The sequence below is a fragment of the Amia ocellicauda genome, chromosome 22 (assembly GCF_036373705.1).
Source record: "Amia ocellicauda isolate fAmiCal2 chromosome 22, fAmiCal2.hap1, whole genome shotgun sequence".
Classification (NCBI taxonomy): domain Eukaryota; kingdom Metazoa; phylum Chordata; class Actinopteri; order Amiiformes; family Amiidae; genus Amia; species Amia ocellicauda.
Window position 1 is genome coordinate 16,988,947 of NC_089871.1, and position 19,906 is coordinate 17,008,852.

A 19,906-nucleotide genomic window follows, 5' to 3' on the forward strand; every position below is an offset into this window, starting at 1 on the left:
GATAAGTCTCTACCCCCCTGAGTTAATACTTGGTGGAAGCACCTCTGGCAACAATTACAGCTGTTGGGATGGGTCTCTATCTTTGCATATCTAGATTAGGACCATATTCTCACGATGCTGCCACCATCATGCTTCACAGTAGGGATGGTGTTCTATTGGGGATGCGATGTGTCGGGTTTGCGCCAAATATAACACTTTGTATTTAGGTAAAAGAGTCATTTTGTGTTTCATCAGACTACAAAACGTTTTGCTTCATGTCTACAGAATCTTTTGAGTGTTTTCTTGCATACTTCAAATGGAATTCAAGTTGGGTTTAATGGATTGAGTACCATACAGACTTATGGAATACTTGGGATATTGTTGTCACATGTGTAGCCGATGCGGGTCGGAGCTCCCCGCCCGGGATTCGAACCGCGCACCACCGGTGCCCCTCCTTTATTTTTAATTCATTTTCTACAAATTTCTAGAATATTATTTTCACTTGGAAGTTGTGGGTGGGATATATAGATATACAGAAATTTAATTCCAGGTTATAAGGCAACAGAAGATGAACATGTTTAAAGCAGGTATACACTTTCTATAGGCACTATATGAACATCAAAGTAACAAGGATTACTCAATTTTGCTTATCTCAATTTTAAGCAAACCGGAAGAATCTCATGACTAAAATGTATATCACAGATGGACATTTTTAATTTTTATTTTTAGTCTCCAAGGTGCACTAGGTTTACCTTCCAGGCAATGTTGCTTTTGTTTCCACAGCAGATCTGGAGTCTTTGTAAACTTCACACTGCGGCTTATTGTTTAAAACCCCCAGGAGACCCAGAGATAACATTAATGTTATCCTGCAGTTTGCTATCTTAAGGCGGGAAGGGGAGGGTTGTGTTATGTTAAGAAATACTGGTGGGTATTATATATAAAGTGCCTCTATTATGGGAACTATGACAAAGGCAACCCTGCCTTAGAGGCAAAATTGATAGATGAAAGAAGAAAAAATAAAAATGGGCACGGAACATGGAACACAGAAGACTTCATGGATATATGAGTAATGTAATCAAAATCCTGAAAGGGATGTTAAAAGTCAACCCAAAGTGTTACTGAAAACTAAGCTCAAAATGCACACCTGTTATTTCACCTGTATACATTTCTGTCAGGCCCAATCTCCGCACTTCACCTGTTCACTACTTGAGGTCATCCTCATCACCTGAATACTAGCCAGTCTCTCTTTCTAATAGCAATCATCCAGTTAACATTCCTACATACTAGTGCACTTGTCCCAATAATCCTCTGCACTCATTGGTTCTACTGTCCCTACCAGCTCCACTGACTCCACTCTGCCTAGCATTTAAACCCGTTTGCCATTCATTCACTGCTAAGTCTCGTCTTCTTCTCAGAGTCACTACTAAACATTCTATATATCGCCTGTCCAATAGTTTTCCTGACCTCTCGCTTTCACCATATGACCTCCCATTTGGATCTCCTTGTTTTGCCTGTCTGCCCAATCGATCTACCTCTGGACTGTTCTTTACTACGCCTTTTGGATTTCCCCTTTATACTTTGCCCTTTGCCCTCCTTTTGGTTAGGTATGCACTTGAATCCACCTCTCTAATACATTACAGAAGACTTAGCCACTTCATGGACTCAGTGACTCTACCAGATGTGACGACTGCTCTGTCTACCCAGGGGGCTATGTTGGGTGAACATGAAAGGCGGCTGCGGAAAATCGGGACTACCCTGGACCAGGTTCTAAAGAAGCTGCCAGCTCAAAATCCCCATCCTCCGGCATGTGTCGCTCCCAGAGCAGCTACTGTCCCAGTTACACCTGCGGCTCCATTCAGACCAGTCCAGCTGGTCCATGCCGGAGAAGTACGAATGTTCGCTGGACCGCTGTGAGGGGTTTGTCCTGCACTTGCACACCTACCCTCTTCTTTTCCTGCAGATGAGGTTAAGATCGCTTTCATCATAACCCTGCTCATAGGGAGAGCGCTCCAGTGGGCTTCTGCAATCTGGACCCAAAAAGGAGAGGTGACTTGATCTTTACCCGCCTTCCTGGATCACTTTCGGGAAGTGATCATCCAGTGGCTGGGAGAGACACACGGCAACAACTCCTCTCTTTACATCAAGGCTCTTATTCTGCCACAAATTATGCTCTGACTTTCCACACCCTGGCAGTAAAAAAGTGGATGGAATGAACATGTGGGCTTCCTGGGTTACACAACAGCAGAGTCCACACAGATCCTGAAAACGTGAGAGCAGTCACTGACGGGCCCCAATCCCAGACCATCAAAGACTTGCAACATTTCTTGGGTTTTGGAAATTTTTATTGGCAATTATTTCACAACTTCAATAACATTGCTGTTCCCTTCACTTCTCTGTTGAAAAGTTCCTCCCACAGCCTCCATTTGACTGAAGCTGCTACATCCACCTTCATACAAGTCAAGACGATGTTCACCACTGCCCCGATTGTCACTCATCCGGACCCCTCTTTCCTTTTCATTGTGTAAGTAGATGCTTCACAGTTGGGAGTGGGAGGGGTGCTTTCCCACTGCTGAGGAAAACCACCTTCATCCCTTTGCCGTTTTTTCCTGTAAATTGTCATCTGCTTAGCGCAATTACAACATTGGAAACAGAGAACTACTGGCTGTCCAATTAACTTTCGAAGAATGGAGGCTGACCACAGAAATCTGGAGTATATCCAAGTGGCCAAGCTCCTCAACACTCGTCAGGCACGTTAGGGCGCTGTTCTTCACACATGTCCAATTCACCCTCACCTATTGCCCAGGATCCAAGAATGTGACTCAATCTCTCATGGACTCCCTCTCTCACCTCTTTGAAACAGATCATCCCATAAAATCGATGGAGTGCATTCTTCCACACACCTGCATAGTAGCACCAATAAACTGGAACATCTGGAATCAGCTCAAGAGGGGTCTCATCTCCAATCCAGCTCCTTCCTCCTGTCCTGCTGGCAAGACATACACTCACCTAAAGGATTATTAGGAACACCTGTTCAATTTCTTATTAATGCAATTATCTAATCAACCAATCACATGGCAGTTGCTTCAATGCATTTAGGGGTGTGGTCCTGGTCAAGACAATCTCCTGAACTCCAAACTGAATGTCTGAATGGGAAAGAAAGGTGATTTAAGCAATTTTGAGCGTGGCATGGTTGTTGGTGCCAGACGGGCCGGTCTGAGTATTTCACAATCTGCTCAGTTACTCAGTTGAAGACTGGAAAAATGTTGCCTGGTCTGATGAGTCTCGATTTCTGTTGAGACATTCAGATGGTCAGAGTCAGAATTTGGCGTAAACAGAATGAGAACATGGATCCATCATGCCTTGTTACCACTGTGCAGGCTGGTGGTGGTGGTGTAATGGTGTGGGGGATGTTTTCTTGGCACACTTTAGGCCCCTTAGTGCCAATTGGGCATCGTTTAAATGCCACGGCCTACCTGAGCATTGTTTCTGACCATGTCCATCCCTTTATGACCACCATGTACCCATCCTCTGATGGCTACTTCCAGCAGGATAATGCACCATGTCACAAAGGTCGAATCATTTCAAATTGGTTTCTTGAACATGACAATGAGTTCACTGTACTAAACTGGCCCCCACAGTCACCAGATCTCAACCCAATAGAGCATCTTTGGGATGTGGTGGAACGGGAGCTTCGTGCCCTGGATGTGCATCCCACAAATCTCCATCAACTGCAAGACGCTATCCTATCAATATGGGCCAACATTTCTAAAGAATGCTTTCAGCACCTTGTTGAATCAATGCCACGTAGAATTAAGGCAGTTCTGAAGGCGAAAGGGGGTCAAACACAGTATTAGTATGGTGTTCCTAATAATCCTTTAGGTGAGTGTATATGCCCTCCTCTGCATGCACCACTCTTCTGCAATGGATCCACACTTCCCCTGACTCTGGACCTCCGGGGACCCAATGCACCTTGGTGCTGGTACACAAGAGCCCTCGAGACAGCTGAGGTTTTATTCCATTACGTCTTTCGAGTATATGGGCTTCCTGAGGACATAATTTTAGACCGGGGTCCCCAATTCACCTCACGTGTATGGTCTGCTTTTTTCAAAGCTCTCAACATCAACGTCAGACTCACATCTGGATACCACCCCCAATCCAATGGCAAGACAGAACATCTAAACCAAGAGCAAGGACACTTCCTCAAATACTGCAGCACTTCCCAGATGAATAGGAGTCATTTTCTTCCTTGAATACACTGAATTCCCTGACCAGCTCTTCAGGCATTACTCCGTTCCAAAGCGTCTTGGGATATCAACTGCCACTCTTTCCGTTGGACGAGGAGTCAACGACCATCCTGACAGTAGACGCCTGTCCCGATGCAGCGCTTCAGTGTGGGATGCAGCACATGTCTGACTCCAGAGGGCCATCTACTGTCAAAAAGCCCAGGTGGACCCCCACAGGTATCAAGCCCCTCCTTATCACCCCAGTCAATTGGTCTGGTTGTCCACCCAGGATATAAAATTCAAACTTCCACGCAAGAAACTGAGTCCTCGGTTCATCGGTCCTTTTCCCATTCTCTGCCAGGTCAACATGGTTACTTACCATATACACTTGCCTCCTAAATATTGGATATCACCCTCCTTCCATGTCTCACTCCCTCTGCCTGATGTGCTGTCTCACCAACTCCTTGTCCCCCACTGGACGTGGATGATGGTCCGGCCTACAGCCATTTACAGTACCTGGTCAATTTGGAGGGATACAGACTGAATGAACAGTTCTGGGTCCCTGTCTCTAATGTCTTAGACCCCCTCCCTTATCTCAGACTTCCACCTTGCGCACCCGACTGCTCCGGCCCCTCAACCCTGTGGTCGTCCCCGTCGCCCTGACACGGCTTGGTAAAGTCAGGCCAGATCTCCACACTTCCCCTGTTCCCCTCGAGGTCATCCTCATCACCTTAATACTAGCTGAATACCTGAATCCACCTCTGCTAGTCTCTGATACATTACAATGTCTGTATTGCTGTACATGGTGATTCGATAAGTAACTTGATAACCTTAGACCCTGTTAGGAATCTTGACAGGATACCCATAGGATCTTATTCAAAAATGAAATTAATTTGTCAGGTTTGTGAACAAAATAAGCAATACAAGATAAAAAAAAACATGAAAATGAATTTAGAAAAAGAAACAGTTCAGTCACAGTAAATATGTTATGTATGTGTTTAGCAGATGGCAACTTATATACTTGTGTATTGTTTGTAAAACAGCATTCAAACAACCATCCACAACAGGGTTCTGGCTGCATGGATTCACTGCTACAAATCTTGATAGGATGCTGTAAGATCCTTTAAAATATTTTAGGATCTCCATAGGATCCTGATCCTGGTGCAAATTGTGAACTTCAACAAGAGACAATTTAAGTCACTTTATGTATTGTCTGTACTGTAACTATAAGCAGGTTAATGGAAGACATTTTGAAACCCTAAAAGTAAAAAAATATACAATATGAATATAGTTAAATCATGTAAAATTAATATTAATACAATTATAAAAATATCCTTATTTAATGATACACACCCAAGTTTTTACATTACAATATCAATACATATTATTAATATTGATCAATCAAAGTTCTCTAGTGGTATAAGGTTCCACAATGTTTGATAAGTTTTATAGAAATTGGGCAATATTTTGAGAAAAGACTCAGTTTCAGTCAACTTTAATTTCCATATTCTCCTATAGATCAATGATAATGTTTGGGTTATTCTGTGCCAAATAAACTAATCTTCAATGTTAAAAGAAATCAAAAGTACAAATACATGCTAAGTGAACCAACAAAAATGAAAATATAATATTAGAAAAAGATTTCTGCTTTTCACCTCATTGATTCTCTAATAAGCCAAACAAAATATCACCTTAACAGCTATAGCAATGAAAACATCTATGCATACAAGAAGTATTCACTTTCTCTGAAGCCTGTTGAATTATTACCAATTGATAAAGAAACTGTAATTATACTTCCATATATTAAAATAAATGTCAAAATGTTTCAATAATGCAAAATTATGTTATCATCTCTTGGGAATACATAGGACATTTTTAATCTAAAACTGAAGAACATGTCCCTCAACACCATCATCATTACTATATAACTGACAGAAAGGGACTGCCAGCACTTTTTTTGTATGGCCAACGATTCAATCACCTGAACAAGGCAGGCAACACTAATAGGGGCCTATTCTGGATCGTGAATTAGCTAATAGACCGTGTAGTTAGATAAAGGAGCAGGGAATGCAGCCACATTCTCATGATGGTCTCTTGCAATCCTTCAGCTGGACATGGCTGATTTATCAAGAGTCACGGGGTCTATCTGGACTAGCCTGAATCAGAAATGCTTACATGTGCAGAACAGTCGTCCGGAATACCAAAAATGTGTGTGACTTGGCAATGCTTTTTTCAAACTTAGTAAGATTGGAATATTATATATATATATATATATATATATATATATATATATATATATATATATATATATATATATATAATAGTTTTTAAAAAGTCTGTAGAGCCTATAGGACAGATTAGATACCGACAACGCTATACTCAGGCTAGGATCCTGCTCAAGATCTTGTACAAGGATCCTGTCAAAGTTTTCTACTAGGGGAGTCATGATTTTTCCTTGTGTGTCACCACCTCTAACACTAGTGCATGTATAGAACCTCAGCAGAACAAACCCAGTATTTGCCTGTATGCCATATGTTTCTAGTTTCTGCCAAATGAAGAGACACCTTCAAGTAGTGGGTTTGCCATTCATGCTATTGTGCACAAATGTAATTGCAATGGAAAATAATGAGGAGACTAAAAGATTTCATACAATTCAATAATTAGGACATGTATTTAGATTGTAATCATGTAATCTTGTAAAGTACTGTAATCTATATAGATGTGTTGTATTTATCTAGGCTATATTTACTCTCTTCTGTCATTAGGACTATCATTTTCTTTTTCAGATATGTAGTGATTTCTATAATATAAAGGTCGAGAACCAGTTCTTGGTTTCTGTAATTAAAATAAAATTTCAAAAGGAAAGAAAAGAATCAGTGAAGAATGTCTCTCCGCTCTGTCATGTTTACACTTTATCAGAGTTTAGACCTGCTAACCTCACTATTTCATTGTTAATTTCCAGAAGCTGGTATGAGTTTCTGCAATGCTTGATTGACAGGGATTGTTGTTGCCTATCTCCTAACAGATTTTCAGATGGGTCTTTGTGAGAGGGACCGCTGTATAGCTGCACACGGCTGCACAAAATGTATCAGCCAGCGTGCCATAGAAAACAGGGCCTTCCCAATTTCACAAGGCAGTCAAGCAGGAATGTCAATTTCAGATATCACACCACAGTGTCTTTGATACCTCAGAGTACTTCTGTCTATTCTGCACAGACACTTGTAAGCCATTACAGGTTTTCTGACAGGTATTTTTAGACCTCTGTGATCTATTTTTATACCTTTTGAATGAGGGTGGGTCTCTGGTTATTAAGACAGGGAAAATCAGTTCAGTTCAAAATTCATTCATGTTTATAGATACCCGAGCAACCTGAGATTCCTTGTTTTTAGGGCTGTAAATGGTTGGATATAGGGATGATCAAAATAAGGATAACCTTTGAATTCCCAACCTAATGTAGAATGTACTGGATGTTCCCTTACATTTGTGAATCAATCCCTTCAGCAACAGCAGGTGTTCAACTGAAGAGCTATTTAGAGGATTACAAGGGGGAAAAAATGTGCCCTTCAGTTTAATCCAATCATTAGTAATGCATTAACACAACAACTTGAGGTAATTTCTTAAACAATCTTAATCACAAACCTTAATCATATATGTGCACCATGACTTGATTTTATTCCCCACCATGGAAAATCGGTAAGCTTCAAAATTGACTTTCTCTCTTAGTTTTCCTATGACAATGTAACAGTTTTCCTCATTGTATGTACCTTTGGAAATTATACAGTGAAATGGAAATCAATCAGAGTCTTGGGGAACACTTTTAAAGGGAACTCTTGCTATCCTCACTTTGCATGCTACACTCATACATTTCAGAGTTAGGCCAAGTTTCACTAAAATATTCGCTATTACGTAAGCAGTTTTAAGTAAAGATTCTGCAATGGTCATAAAATGCAGGATTTGAGTCATCCTAAGAAAAGTAAAAGGGTTTTATACAGAGAAGTTTGGTATAAAGCCTTGCAGATCCACTGTCTAATTTAAACCTAATGAAAACCAATTCTCAAGGAGGTTGGAGATGGAAGAAACATAACCTTCGATCCCTGTGCTTTTAGCATTAGCTCTTTGAGGGGTAGAAATATTTGAACCCAGGGCTGAATCCAATCTTCTTTAATATGTATCCCTTTTCAGATGCCAAAAAAGTCGTTCTTAAGCTTGAGTTTCATTTAACTTAATAATCTCAGCAGAAAAAGTCCTGGTAGCAAGAGCAATGAAATAAATTTGATGAATTAAAATGTAATTTATTTCAAAGCAGCAAACTCAGAGCAATAAGCTAACATCCATCTTTCGTTAAGAAAATACATTTCAGCATATCAGTAAAAAGACAGTAAGTACGCATTATAAAACAGTTTTTAAATAGAAGTCGGAAATTATTCCACTGTACACTTTTAAAAGCAAATGTCTTTATTTTTTTAAGTAAAAAAAGAAATTGTTTGGGGGTGTCGCTTGGTTTTATGTTTATACAAGGAGTTTAGAAATAGCAGAACAATTGATGAAGGAGACAAACTATATTTTGCTGAACTCTTTCACCATTGTAGCATGATGGGTTTGGAATTTTTTCTTTCAAAGGCATAAACAGATTTTTACCTCATAAGCAAAAAAATTGATAAAAGTTTCTCCGATTCTGAAAATAAGAATACTATGCACTTCAACATAAACTAATTCTCAAGCAGATTAGAGGAATCTCATACAAGGGGCTCTGCCAACCAATCCGTAAATGAACCGCAAACGTCACCATCAAGGTAAAGTGGAGATACACTTACACCGCTTTTACACTTGGCTTATATATGGATTTATATGTGCTCGAGAGCTGGATTCACAGTCCTTTAATTTAATATTCTTTAGTCCTGATGTAAGTTTGCCAAATTAACTAATCCTTCAGCCTTGAAGTGTGAAGCAATAAACTCAGTGTTTTTTTTTTATCTTCTTCTATCAGAGCTCTTCACACTGCAGGTGAAATGACAACCTACGTCAGCGCTATATCATTGCAACATAGAGAAGAGAGCAGCCTCAAGTCATATTTGCTTATATCAAATCAGTTCCCTCAGCCTTGCTTGCTAAACTCAAAACAATTTCATTTGATTTGTTGTACCATTGTATGAAATGCATCTATACAAATCTGATCTTGTTTGCCAATATACTCAGCACCCAAGCGCACCAACAGAGGGGGGGGTGTTGATGGTTTGTGGGGCGCAGGTGGGGGGGTGGGGCTGCTGATGCTTTGCCGAAGTGCCAAAAAACTGTGTCTTAGTTCTGCATATAGGTGGTTTTAAAAGTTCTTTGATCGTAACATTTTCAAGGGGACAGAGAAATGAAATACTGTCTAGAGACGCTACTGAGCCTGAGGTCATCAGTAACATGCACTTCAAGCGGGGGGGATGCTGTCAATATTGTGGGGGATGCATCCCCTACGCCTATGGAGCCAAGCATATATTATTGGGGAAATATTTAACATTCTCTCAACAGTCTCTCAACATCTCTTAACATTCCATCCACCCCTAAACCTACGCCTAGAACAATATTTTAAAATCTTGGAATCTTGGAAATATATGAATAATATCCAAATATATACATTTTTTACCCTCTTCTTGAAACACTTTTTTACCGATACCTTTCTGAAACAGATCACAAGGCTAATGTGTAGCTGCTTGTCCAAATATGTGTAATGTTTGTCCAAATGTCCTCTCTCTCACTTGTGCGTGTGTGTGGGGGGGTGATATTGTGCTCAATCTCTCCAGTCGGGCATTCTGAGTAGTGGAGATACAGTTCCTGGGGCTGAGCCAACCTGCTCTCACAATTCTGCAGCTGTGAGCCTGAGAGGCTGAGCCCTGCTGTGGAAAGCTGTCAGAATGTCATCGTCACACTCTGTGCTCTTTATGGCTGAATAGTGGCTGCGGAGGCTGCTCGGTGAATGTATGCAGATCTGCAGGGATATCCTCTAGAACCTGCTTCCACTCGCCAGAGCTCGGGCATGGATTCACCGATTAATGCTCCTCTGTGCTGAAGGACTTAACTTTAGGCTTTGTATCTCTGAAAGTAAAGGCCGTGGAAACCCACTGCAATGGTCACTGGTCAACCCTCCTCCTTTCATCCCCACCCTGGATAGATGCTGCTCATAATGTAAATTAGTTTATAATGAAGAAAAGTATTACTTTGAGCTTAGAGTAAAGATTCTAATTATCCTATTTTTTTTATCCAATAATAACTTAAGCTATTTTGTAATTCACAGATTTTGAAACACTGACGAAGGCATATTGTTGAAACGCATCTGTTTTCAAGTTCTGCTATGGATTAGGGTGAAAAAACAAATTAAATAATAAAAGCAGACTACTACTACTACTTTGACGTGCTTCTGATTTTGAGTGGATTGTACGGGTCTTTTTTGATCAAATCTTTATGTGTTTGTTTCTGCACCTCTACGTGAAGTTTACATATACTGGATATTGCGGCCCCTTGTTTTATATGTAATTCACAGCCAAAAATAAAAATAAAAATAAGACACAATCAATCACAAAAAAACACAATTTCAGTAATACTGGGTATATTATATACATAATATGTACTGCTGAAAAAATAAGTATAAAAATGTTATACTGTAATCATATTAGCATTGCACAGAACAAAGTTATATTTTTCATAAATAATTTAAATCCAGAAAACAGGAGGGACACAGTTATTCACACCTCTAAGTTTTCCTTTAAATAAAATTCAACAGCATAAGCAATGTAACAAGAGCCACTGGCAAAGGTAAAGGACCTCAGTACACACAAGAAAGGGAGGATTGATCAGACAGCTGGTCAGGAACCGGCAACAGGAATATAAAGGGCTAGGCAAGAATCAAGGTCAAAAAACAGGGTGTCAGGTAGTGGGATTGTGCGAACAGGATAGAGAGGGCAAAACCAGATTCAGAACACGAAAGGGCAAGCACTAGTCGAAAGCCGGGTAAGTAAAACTACAAGGAGAAATGCTCAGTCATAGAAAGACTGTCACTGTCCCTGACTACAGAAAATGAAATTGCATGAACTATTGACTGATCCTGTTCTGCGGTCTCAGCCTGGTCTCGGCCAAGACATCGAGTCCTCGAGTCCTCTGCTGCCGAGTCCGATTCCAAGACCGAGTCCAGACAGGGTCAAGTCCAAGACGAGACCGAGAAAATTCAAATCTGGTCTCGAGTACTACAGCACTGTATCTGAGCATTATCTCTTTTTGTCTTCCAGCAATATTCGCTCTCTGAGGGGCTGACATGGCATCCCGTCCCCCACACTGGAGGGCTGATGAGGCACCATACTGCCAAGAGTGCCTGCAAGTGGCCCCTACTAAAGCAATGTGGGGAAGCAATAAAAAAGGCAAACAGAATGTTAGGCTATATTGTCAAAAGTGTAGAATTGAGAACAAGGGCAGTAATGTTCAGACTGTACAATGCACTAGTTAGACTCATCTGGATACTGTGGACGGTTCTGGGCTCCACACTTCAAGAAAGATATCGCTGCTCTAGAGGCAGTTCAGAGGAGAGCAACCAGACTTATTCCAGGTCTGAAGGGAATGTCCTACTAAGAGACTGAGGGACCTGAACCTTTTCACCCTGGAACAAAGGAAACTACGTGGGGACTTGATCCAAGTCTTCAAAATCATGAAGGGCATTGACGACATCAAACCAGAGGAGCTTTTCCAGATCTGCAGGGACACACGCAGCCGGTGACACAAATGGAAATTGGGCTTCAAGGCATTCAAAACGGAAAACAGGAGACACTTCATCACACAGAGAGTTGTCACAATCTGGAACAAACACCCCAAACTGAAAATTTGGGAACATTTAAAAATAGACTGGGTAGGATCCTTGGATCACTCAGTTATTAATGGACACCAAACAAGCACGATGGGTCGAATGGCCTCCTCTCGTTTGTAAACGTTCTTAAGCCCATGACACAGCTGTGTGTCAAGTCGCGTCTTTTCATCTTGTGTACATTTTTTATCTAATGGATGTCTATGGACCGAGACACACCAGCGCATTGTTGGGCGTCACGTCAAGATTTCTCCCAGAGCAATGTTTGATGTGACACTTGAGAGACGTGTGGCTCTCGACCAATGGCAGTCCAATTCTGAGTGATTTCACAACTATAATGATGAACATTATTGGACAGATGTTATCCATAATTGATATAATTAATATATCTCCCATCTCCCCATCCGTCAGAGTTCATAATTTAGCAAACTCTAAAATCGCCAATCGGCCAGGAGATTTGATTTAACCAGGAGGTTGGTCCTGTTCAAAACAGGAACTAAAGCACACACATACAGAAATATGCACACACAAACAAAAAATGCACTTATCCATGTCTAAACACACACAGTACAACTGATTATTAAACTAAGGTAAATGTTCTTCATTTGTAGGACAGTAAAATTACTTTTTTTTCTTGTCCTAATCCATGCAAGACGCTTACTTGCTTTTTTACATAGTATGCAATGAAGAGCATTTGTTCAGTACAAAGAAAAAAGCGGACTGAGCACCGCTCTACACCAGTATATTCCAAAACTGACATCTATTTTTATTTTTAACCGTAAAATATAGTTCTGTAATTATATCGGTTTTTTGCGCAAAATGGAATTGCTGCCTTTTGACGCTTGGGAGATGCGTTGGCGTGGCACTGTCCCCAGCCCGTCAAATTTGAAGCAACGCAACCAGCCGGTTTGTACTAGGCTTAACACCACAGCTAACAGCACCACTGAAGAACATTCTGATCATCTTGCTGCCTGTCTGATAAAACTATATTGCCTGTAGGGGAGATAATTAGGCCTAGGCCTTAAGCCATCCATGGACCACCAGAGATTTATTTTCTCCTATAACAATCTGCCACCTTATAGGACTTTGTTTTTCTCTCCTTCATGCCTAATGGTTAATTTGTTTATTTTGCTTGTTTTTTTATCAGTCTGTAAAACACTTTGTAGCTACCCTGCAAAGGGCGCTATAGTAAATAAAAACCAATTGATCAGCAGCAGCAGCCTTTATCAGTCCACTGCTGGGTGACGGCCTCTCCAAGATGTTTCTACTTCAATCTACAGCTTCTCATTTCCATGTCAAGACTGCAAAGTTTATGATTTAATCTTCCCATCTTGTATGTGGTCATCTTCTTATGTCTTTTTTCATCTCTTGGTATCAATTCAATAGCTTCTTTTGTCCATCTCTGATCTAGTCTGGTCAATTGCCATTTTAACATTTTCACTGTTTCAATTATGCCACATATGTTTGTTAATTATATATATATAGGCTATCAAATATGATTCAGGTGAATTGATGATGGCCAATTTTTGCTCTAGGGAATGGGTGATGTCTTTATTGACAGATCTAGCAATACTTAGCTATTCTCAAGTGCCCTTGAGAAAGCATATACACCTCATGCCTTGGCTGGACATACATCCTTACATGACCCACCTTTTAATCAGGATAACACAATAATTCAGTCCACCGCAGAGGTTAAAGAGATAAGACCTTGTTAAATAAGCCTTTAGCAGGAGCCTTAGACTTTACTTCTACTCAGGGCTGTAACATTGTCTTGAGACAAAAAAAACCTTTCCCAACATGGTCTATGTGATTTTAATGGGTAGCAATAAAACAAGACAAATGTATAGGCTTCATAGCGCATGGATGATTTACTATGTGTGATTTTTCTTTTAATTTGTTAATGTACCCCATGAAGTAAGCAATTTTCAAGTGCTAAGCCACCACAGTTCCCCACATGAAAAACCTTCCAAGATATGATCCATCGTTGCATTGATATCATTACCAAGCTATTTTTAACAGTAGGGCAAGCTACAATGTTATCTGTCAATATCATCAGGAGCACATTCCTAACATATAGTTAAATAGAAACCAACTGTTTGTGAAGGCAGAAGACAAATATCAGACTGTTTAGATATGCCTAGAGATATGCGTAGGCTGCCTAAATCTCACAACACATTTAATCTGTGAGAAATCTAATAGATTTTGTTGGCCTGACAAGAGTTGGAAGCTGCTGATCTGAAGATTGCAGTGTCTAATTGAAGTAACCTGTCATCTTTCACAGATGGAATCGTATCTATGCTAATGCTCAAATGCATGAAGTGGTGAGGCTGTAGAACCATATTATACTGTACAGCTGTCAGATACAATGTGGTGCATGAATTTGACCCTTAATATAGTAATTGAACCCCATTCATAATGGTTACTTTATTTCAGGTTGAGAAATGTAGCCTTGTATATCAATATCACCATATTGTGCTAGAAGTGTTTAAGAAATGTGTCAATATAGTATTTAATTATTCATATAATAAGTGTCATCCAATAAGTGCATTCACTTTCAGTTCATCAGCTTGGATCAGTGCAATAAGGGTTTCCATCAAGTCTGTCAGACAACACTCATGTCTAGTCTGTTTGAAGTCTATCCAGCTGCTGCTTCAGATATCAAGTTGTCGGCAGCTTGGAGGACACAGCTCTTGCCCCACCTCAACCTGACATTTGGACAGTGACTAGGGTAGACTTGTCAGGATATGAACACTGTGAGGAAGACATAATACAAGCATTATGTCAAACAGCTGTAGCAACATGTGGTGGCAGAAGCAGGGTATTTTTCAACTGGCTACATGCTCTTAAATGGATTGCAGTTATCACTAACATAGCACCAACTCATACTGATATTGTTCAGCTGCTCTCAGGAACTCCCCTTCCTCACCCAGAGTCACGAACGACAATCCATCTTTTTGACCTACTATCAAATGCAGCTTCAATTGAACAGTACAAACATCATAATACTCCTCTCTGTGAGAAACATACACAGAAGCTGGTGGCACCGTCAATCTTGAAAAAACAAGAAAGATTCCCCTGTCAACCTAGGTCACTTGGTAAACTTTACATAACATTAAAAGAATGTTCATTTTAGAACGTTGTCCACAGTGTAAAGCATTCTAGTTCTGGGCAAGCTAACGAAGGATACACTTTTGATTTGGACTATAATAAAGCACTGCAGCATTCTTATCTGAGAAATTGCAGCTCCCCTTTGGAGGTAACTGCTGGTCCAGAATTGCGTGGTCTGGTAAATCATTGGCTTTCTGCATGGAGGCCACAGGCTGGGAGACTAATAGGAATCATCTGGCATCTGGGATCGTTCGACATGCTGTTAGAGCTCCTGAAACATCCAAGGCACTGTAAGCCCCATGCTCACAGATGCGCCTTTGTGTTTTAGGCAAGACAACTGCCATGGACTTTATCCCAGTTTGTTGAGAAGCAAAAACAGAAATAAAACTCCTAGAAACCGACAGAAAATACAATTAAATTAAAAAGACAACTACTGTTCCAGCAACTTTGCAGTGCCTGTTTCTCAAAGGAGGGAAAGGCAGGTCACTGAAAACAAGCGTCTGTGCAGCTTTGTAAGACACTAAGTACATCAGAGGTTGAGAAGTTAAAAAGGATATAGGCCTACACATGGATGCATGTTAAACCAACTGTGCAACTTCAATTGTTTCAGTCAGGTTCCCATTAGCTTCTGAAACACTGATTGGTAGTTTAGGATCGTTATTATTACTGCCATGTATCCTGCCTGCTCTGCTTTAAGTAAAAGCCATCCCTTCATTAGTGGGCTCTCCCCATCCTTGGCAGCTTTGACAACAATCCTCCCAGAAGCTGACCACAGTGAAACTTCCTTGTTGTGTAAAGTCTTCTGCCTCTCTCTCTCTCAAAAGTTCTCCAAGATGACCCAGAAGAAGTAGTGTTTAATCTAAAGGGAATAATATATATACAGTACTGTGCAAAGGTTTTAGGCAGGTGTGAAAAAATGCTGAAAAGTAAGAATGCTTTCAAAAATAGACATGCTAATATATTATATTTATCAATTAACTAAATGCAAAGTGAGTGAACAGAAGAAAGTGTACAGTTCACTGGACAAGGACAGTGGGTGTCTTTTGATAAACAGGTCCTTCTTTTAAAATCAGAATATGTATATATTTTTAAATGGCCAATGGTATCAAAAACATTCCCCAAATACAGACTATACAGTGGATACTCTATTTCCCCACTTGTTTCAATGTTAAATGCACTATTTTATTCCAGAAACAACCAATCCAAAGTAAAGATTCTCTGTTCTTATGAGAGATGTGATGGAGTCACATGGAATTTGACTGAAAGCCACACTATGCATTAACAGGTCTCTAAAATCATGTGGACTGTTCCCTGTGGTCATTTTCTACCCCAGCTCACTTTTTTACTCATTTCACCCACTGTGTCCTTCATGTGCTTGGGGCTTTGTGATAATGTGTTTGGGTACATGGTAGACTCCTAGTTTTTCCCAGTGGGAGGACCCAACACAATCCATCTCTGTGTCCAGGTACAGAGATTGCATAAGGATACCAGAACATCATCCCCTGAGGCTCTGGTCCTGGGTTTGTAGGCAGAAGAACCATTTAATTTAATGCAGGGCAGATTATCTAATACCAGAAAGTTGAACAAGTCACCTGTGGCACCCACTCTCCTAGCTAAAAGCATCTGCTTTACACCACAGTACCCACGCATACAGCTATAATGCAGGTGGAGAGAGGCTAATGCATAACCCTAGGGATGATTGTAATCCCAGGTTACAATTGAGGGTCCACCAAGACAGTATTGCAGAACAAACTGAGATCATTTTCAAACACATGCATGCTAACCATCATCTTGCAGGTTAGTCTAAGGGTTGATAAATGAAAGAAGAGCATCAGAACCCTGGAAAATCGAATAATTGACCACCTCCAATGAAAAACATGATTCTGCAGAACTGAGCCACTGAAAATGCAGATGAAAAATTAATCTTTAGTTCAGGTAGGACTGAATGAGGAAAGTGCAAAACTTTTAAGCTCTCCAGCTTGGTGCAGATGCTTCAATTTTTAAGCAGCATTGGGAGACAAATTTAATAAAAATGCAGAATGAAAACTCAATGCAGACACAGCTTGCCGCTCTGCTTGAGGAAATTAACGACACATGGACCGCACATTCACAGTATAGATACACAAGACGGGGAACCTACCCAGTGTACCGCATATTCTTGGCATAGAATAATTATTGTTTATGTCTCCCATATTGATCCTACATTCACATTCTCAATATGTAGACATGAAGCATTCCTAAGATGTAACAAGTTACCTTATTAAACACCTTATACAAATCCGTTCACAGATAATCAGACAATAAACCCCTGCTATGAGGCTTGCCAGTGTAAAAGTCTGAATCGTGACGCACTGCTTTCCAATGATGTTAGTGCTCCATCAGGGATACATATGTTATCCAAGAGAAGCGTGCAACATTTACATGCATGTTCACTTGTAACTTTAGCTAGCCTATATGTATTTATGACGGAAATATACCTGATCTCTTGTGTACCCCAAAACATGCAAACAACCACATGTCAGAGTAATGCAGAGATTATAGATAAATAAACAACGTGTGCTCAATAAAATATGTTCTCAGAGGGTTTTGCATTTTTCTCCATAAAACGGTCGTTATTAAGACAGTTGTGAATCCATCAAAACATCCAAATGCCATGCACGGATGCATGTATTTGGGCTCCCCTAGCATCCTCCCCGGGAATTTACAGCGCGTTTCGGGAAATAAATTAGAGAGGCTGATAGACCGAGAGAGAATAGACTGTATGCAACACAGTTTATTTTCCCGAGGATTTTAGCCTTAACATTTATTTGATACGTTTAAGTTCTCTTGAAATGACGTCAAGGAAATCATTTACCGGTGCAGGTAGCACATCCAAGAAGGCTAATGAAAATGCGTGATTAATCAGATTCGGTAAAAGCAAAAGCAATGAGCCATGATTTCCAAAGTCCTAATACACCTGACATTAAATCAGTCATAACTTTACCACTTAACAATGAGCTAGTTAAAAGTATCCAGATAAATAATAAACTACCAAAACCCAAAATATCAACAATGACAGGGTTTGTTAACAGACAACGTTGTGCAATAGTGATACTGAAATAAAACATACACCAAAACAACAAAACAACTTGAACAACTTTAAAAGGCGCCGCAGCCACCAGCCAGCGTGCCAAAAGCAAAAGCGCAAAAGCAACACCAGTCCTGCTCCTTACCCGAGTTTGCAGAGGTTCCCCTTGCTCAATGATGCTAAGGAAAGGGATTTCCAAAAAAGAAGATATAAATTCCACTTGGACCAGTTCGTCCTGGGTCTGGGGGAAGGCGAGCACCGCGGAGACCCCCTGCACCACGATCGCCTGGCAGACGCACCTGGAGAGAGACGCCGGGTCTCCGTCGAGGGGCTCCCGCGGCATCACCTCCAAGCTCAGGTTGTAGGGGAGGAAGTTGTCCCGGGTTTGAGCCAGGCTGGCGAGGGCGCGGTTCAGGGCGGCTTGCACCCTCGCCGGCTGACGGGTGGGCAGCAAGGCACCCAGACGCACGGTGTGCCCTATCCGCGCAAGAATGTGACAGGGCTGGGGATGGGGGTGCCCAGGGTCGATACAGGTGTGGAGGACGATTTGGACCCCGCAGTACAAGTATGCCAAGAACCTGGAGAAGCTTAAATCCATCCTGCTGCGCTCTCAATTGGGATGAGGTATTTTGAGCGGATAGCATTGCTTGCGTTAATTATTTTTTTTCTTTTTCTTTTCTTTTTTTTGGGGGGTGGGGGGGGGGTTAACGGTGATATGAGTGGTGATCTATAGATGGAGTAATAGTGCGAATGTGTGGTTATGGTATTAAAGGGGGGGTGGAGGTAGGGGGTGCACTGTCATTCTCTCCCACCGCCAGGGAAAGCAGTCGTGAGGCAGAAGCGCACATTGCCGAGCGAATGGCTGTTGCGGGATATTGCGCATGATTGCTTAAAAAAAATAAAAAAAATAAAAGACATGTTTAAACACCATAGTTATGTTGTTTGTTCTCTTTTTCCTTTTTTAAATTCATTATTTTTATTGCCAGGTAGACATGATCGGTTTTAGAAATGCTGTCTTTTAAAATAACCAAATTTTCATCACTTAAATGAATGCCAATAAGAAAGAAAAAAAAAAGTTTGCGGTCCTGCATTCACAGTCATGTGACACATTCTTGAGTAAAACAGTTCATGCTTTGTGATATATGCCTTATTGTGCCGAGTCACCTATACATAGTGACATATAGTGACTCATTTAGACAGGGGGGATCCTGCAGCTGACTTTATCTGTGGTCGCGTTATGGACGCTTTAATAAGGAGCATTTACAGTTTTCATAACCTGTTGTTTATATTTGCTTGTAATAACCAACTTTTCTACTACAAACTCCCCAGAACCATCCTAGGAGCTGAACAGACTTGAGGTTGTTTTTATGTATTTGATTATTTAAATGATCAAATGAACTGTAATATATGAACCACTAAGGTTTAGATCTGACTTAAGCTGTTTTACATCCCACCCCATCTCGTCATCATATTGCAGTAATGGCCTCTGAGACATTAGCCATCAAAAATGTGGGGTTACAACTACAAGGCTAACAGGAGTGTGACACGTTTCTGACAATCAGAAATGCTCAGACCTGGTGCTCAGTTTACAATCAACACGTTTTGGCGAAATTAACAATGCATTGACCAATACAGAATTAGCTTTATGCTCCAAATGAAATGGGGATAATATGAATAGGCTAACTGTATTACCCA

The 19,906-nt window shown here is 40.7% G+C and overlaps 1 protein-coding gene across 1 annotated transcript in view; it reads right to left on the reverse strand.

The window, feature by feature from the left end:
• grin3bb (glutamate receptor, ionotropic, N-methyl-D-aspartate 3Bb) overlaps nt 1–18,809 on the reverse strand; it is an 83,204-nt gene extending 64,395 nt beyond the window's left edge. Inside the window, exon 1 of the mRNA XM_066696327.1 lies at nt 18,357–18,809. Within this exon, the coding sequence (XP_066552424.1) occupies nt 18,357–18,809 (453 nt within the window). The remainder of the gene's footprint in view (nt 1–18,356) is intronic.
• Between the last annotated feature and the right edge of the window lie 1,097 nt (nt 18,810–19,906).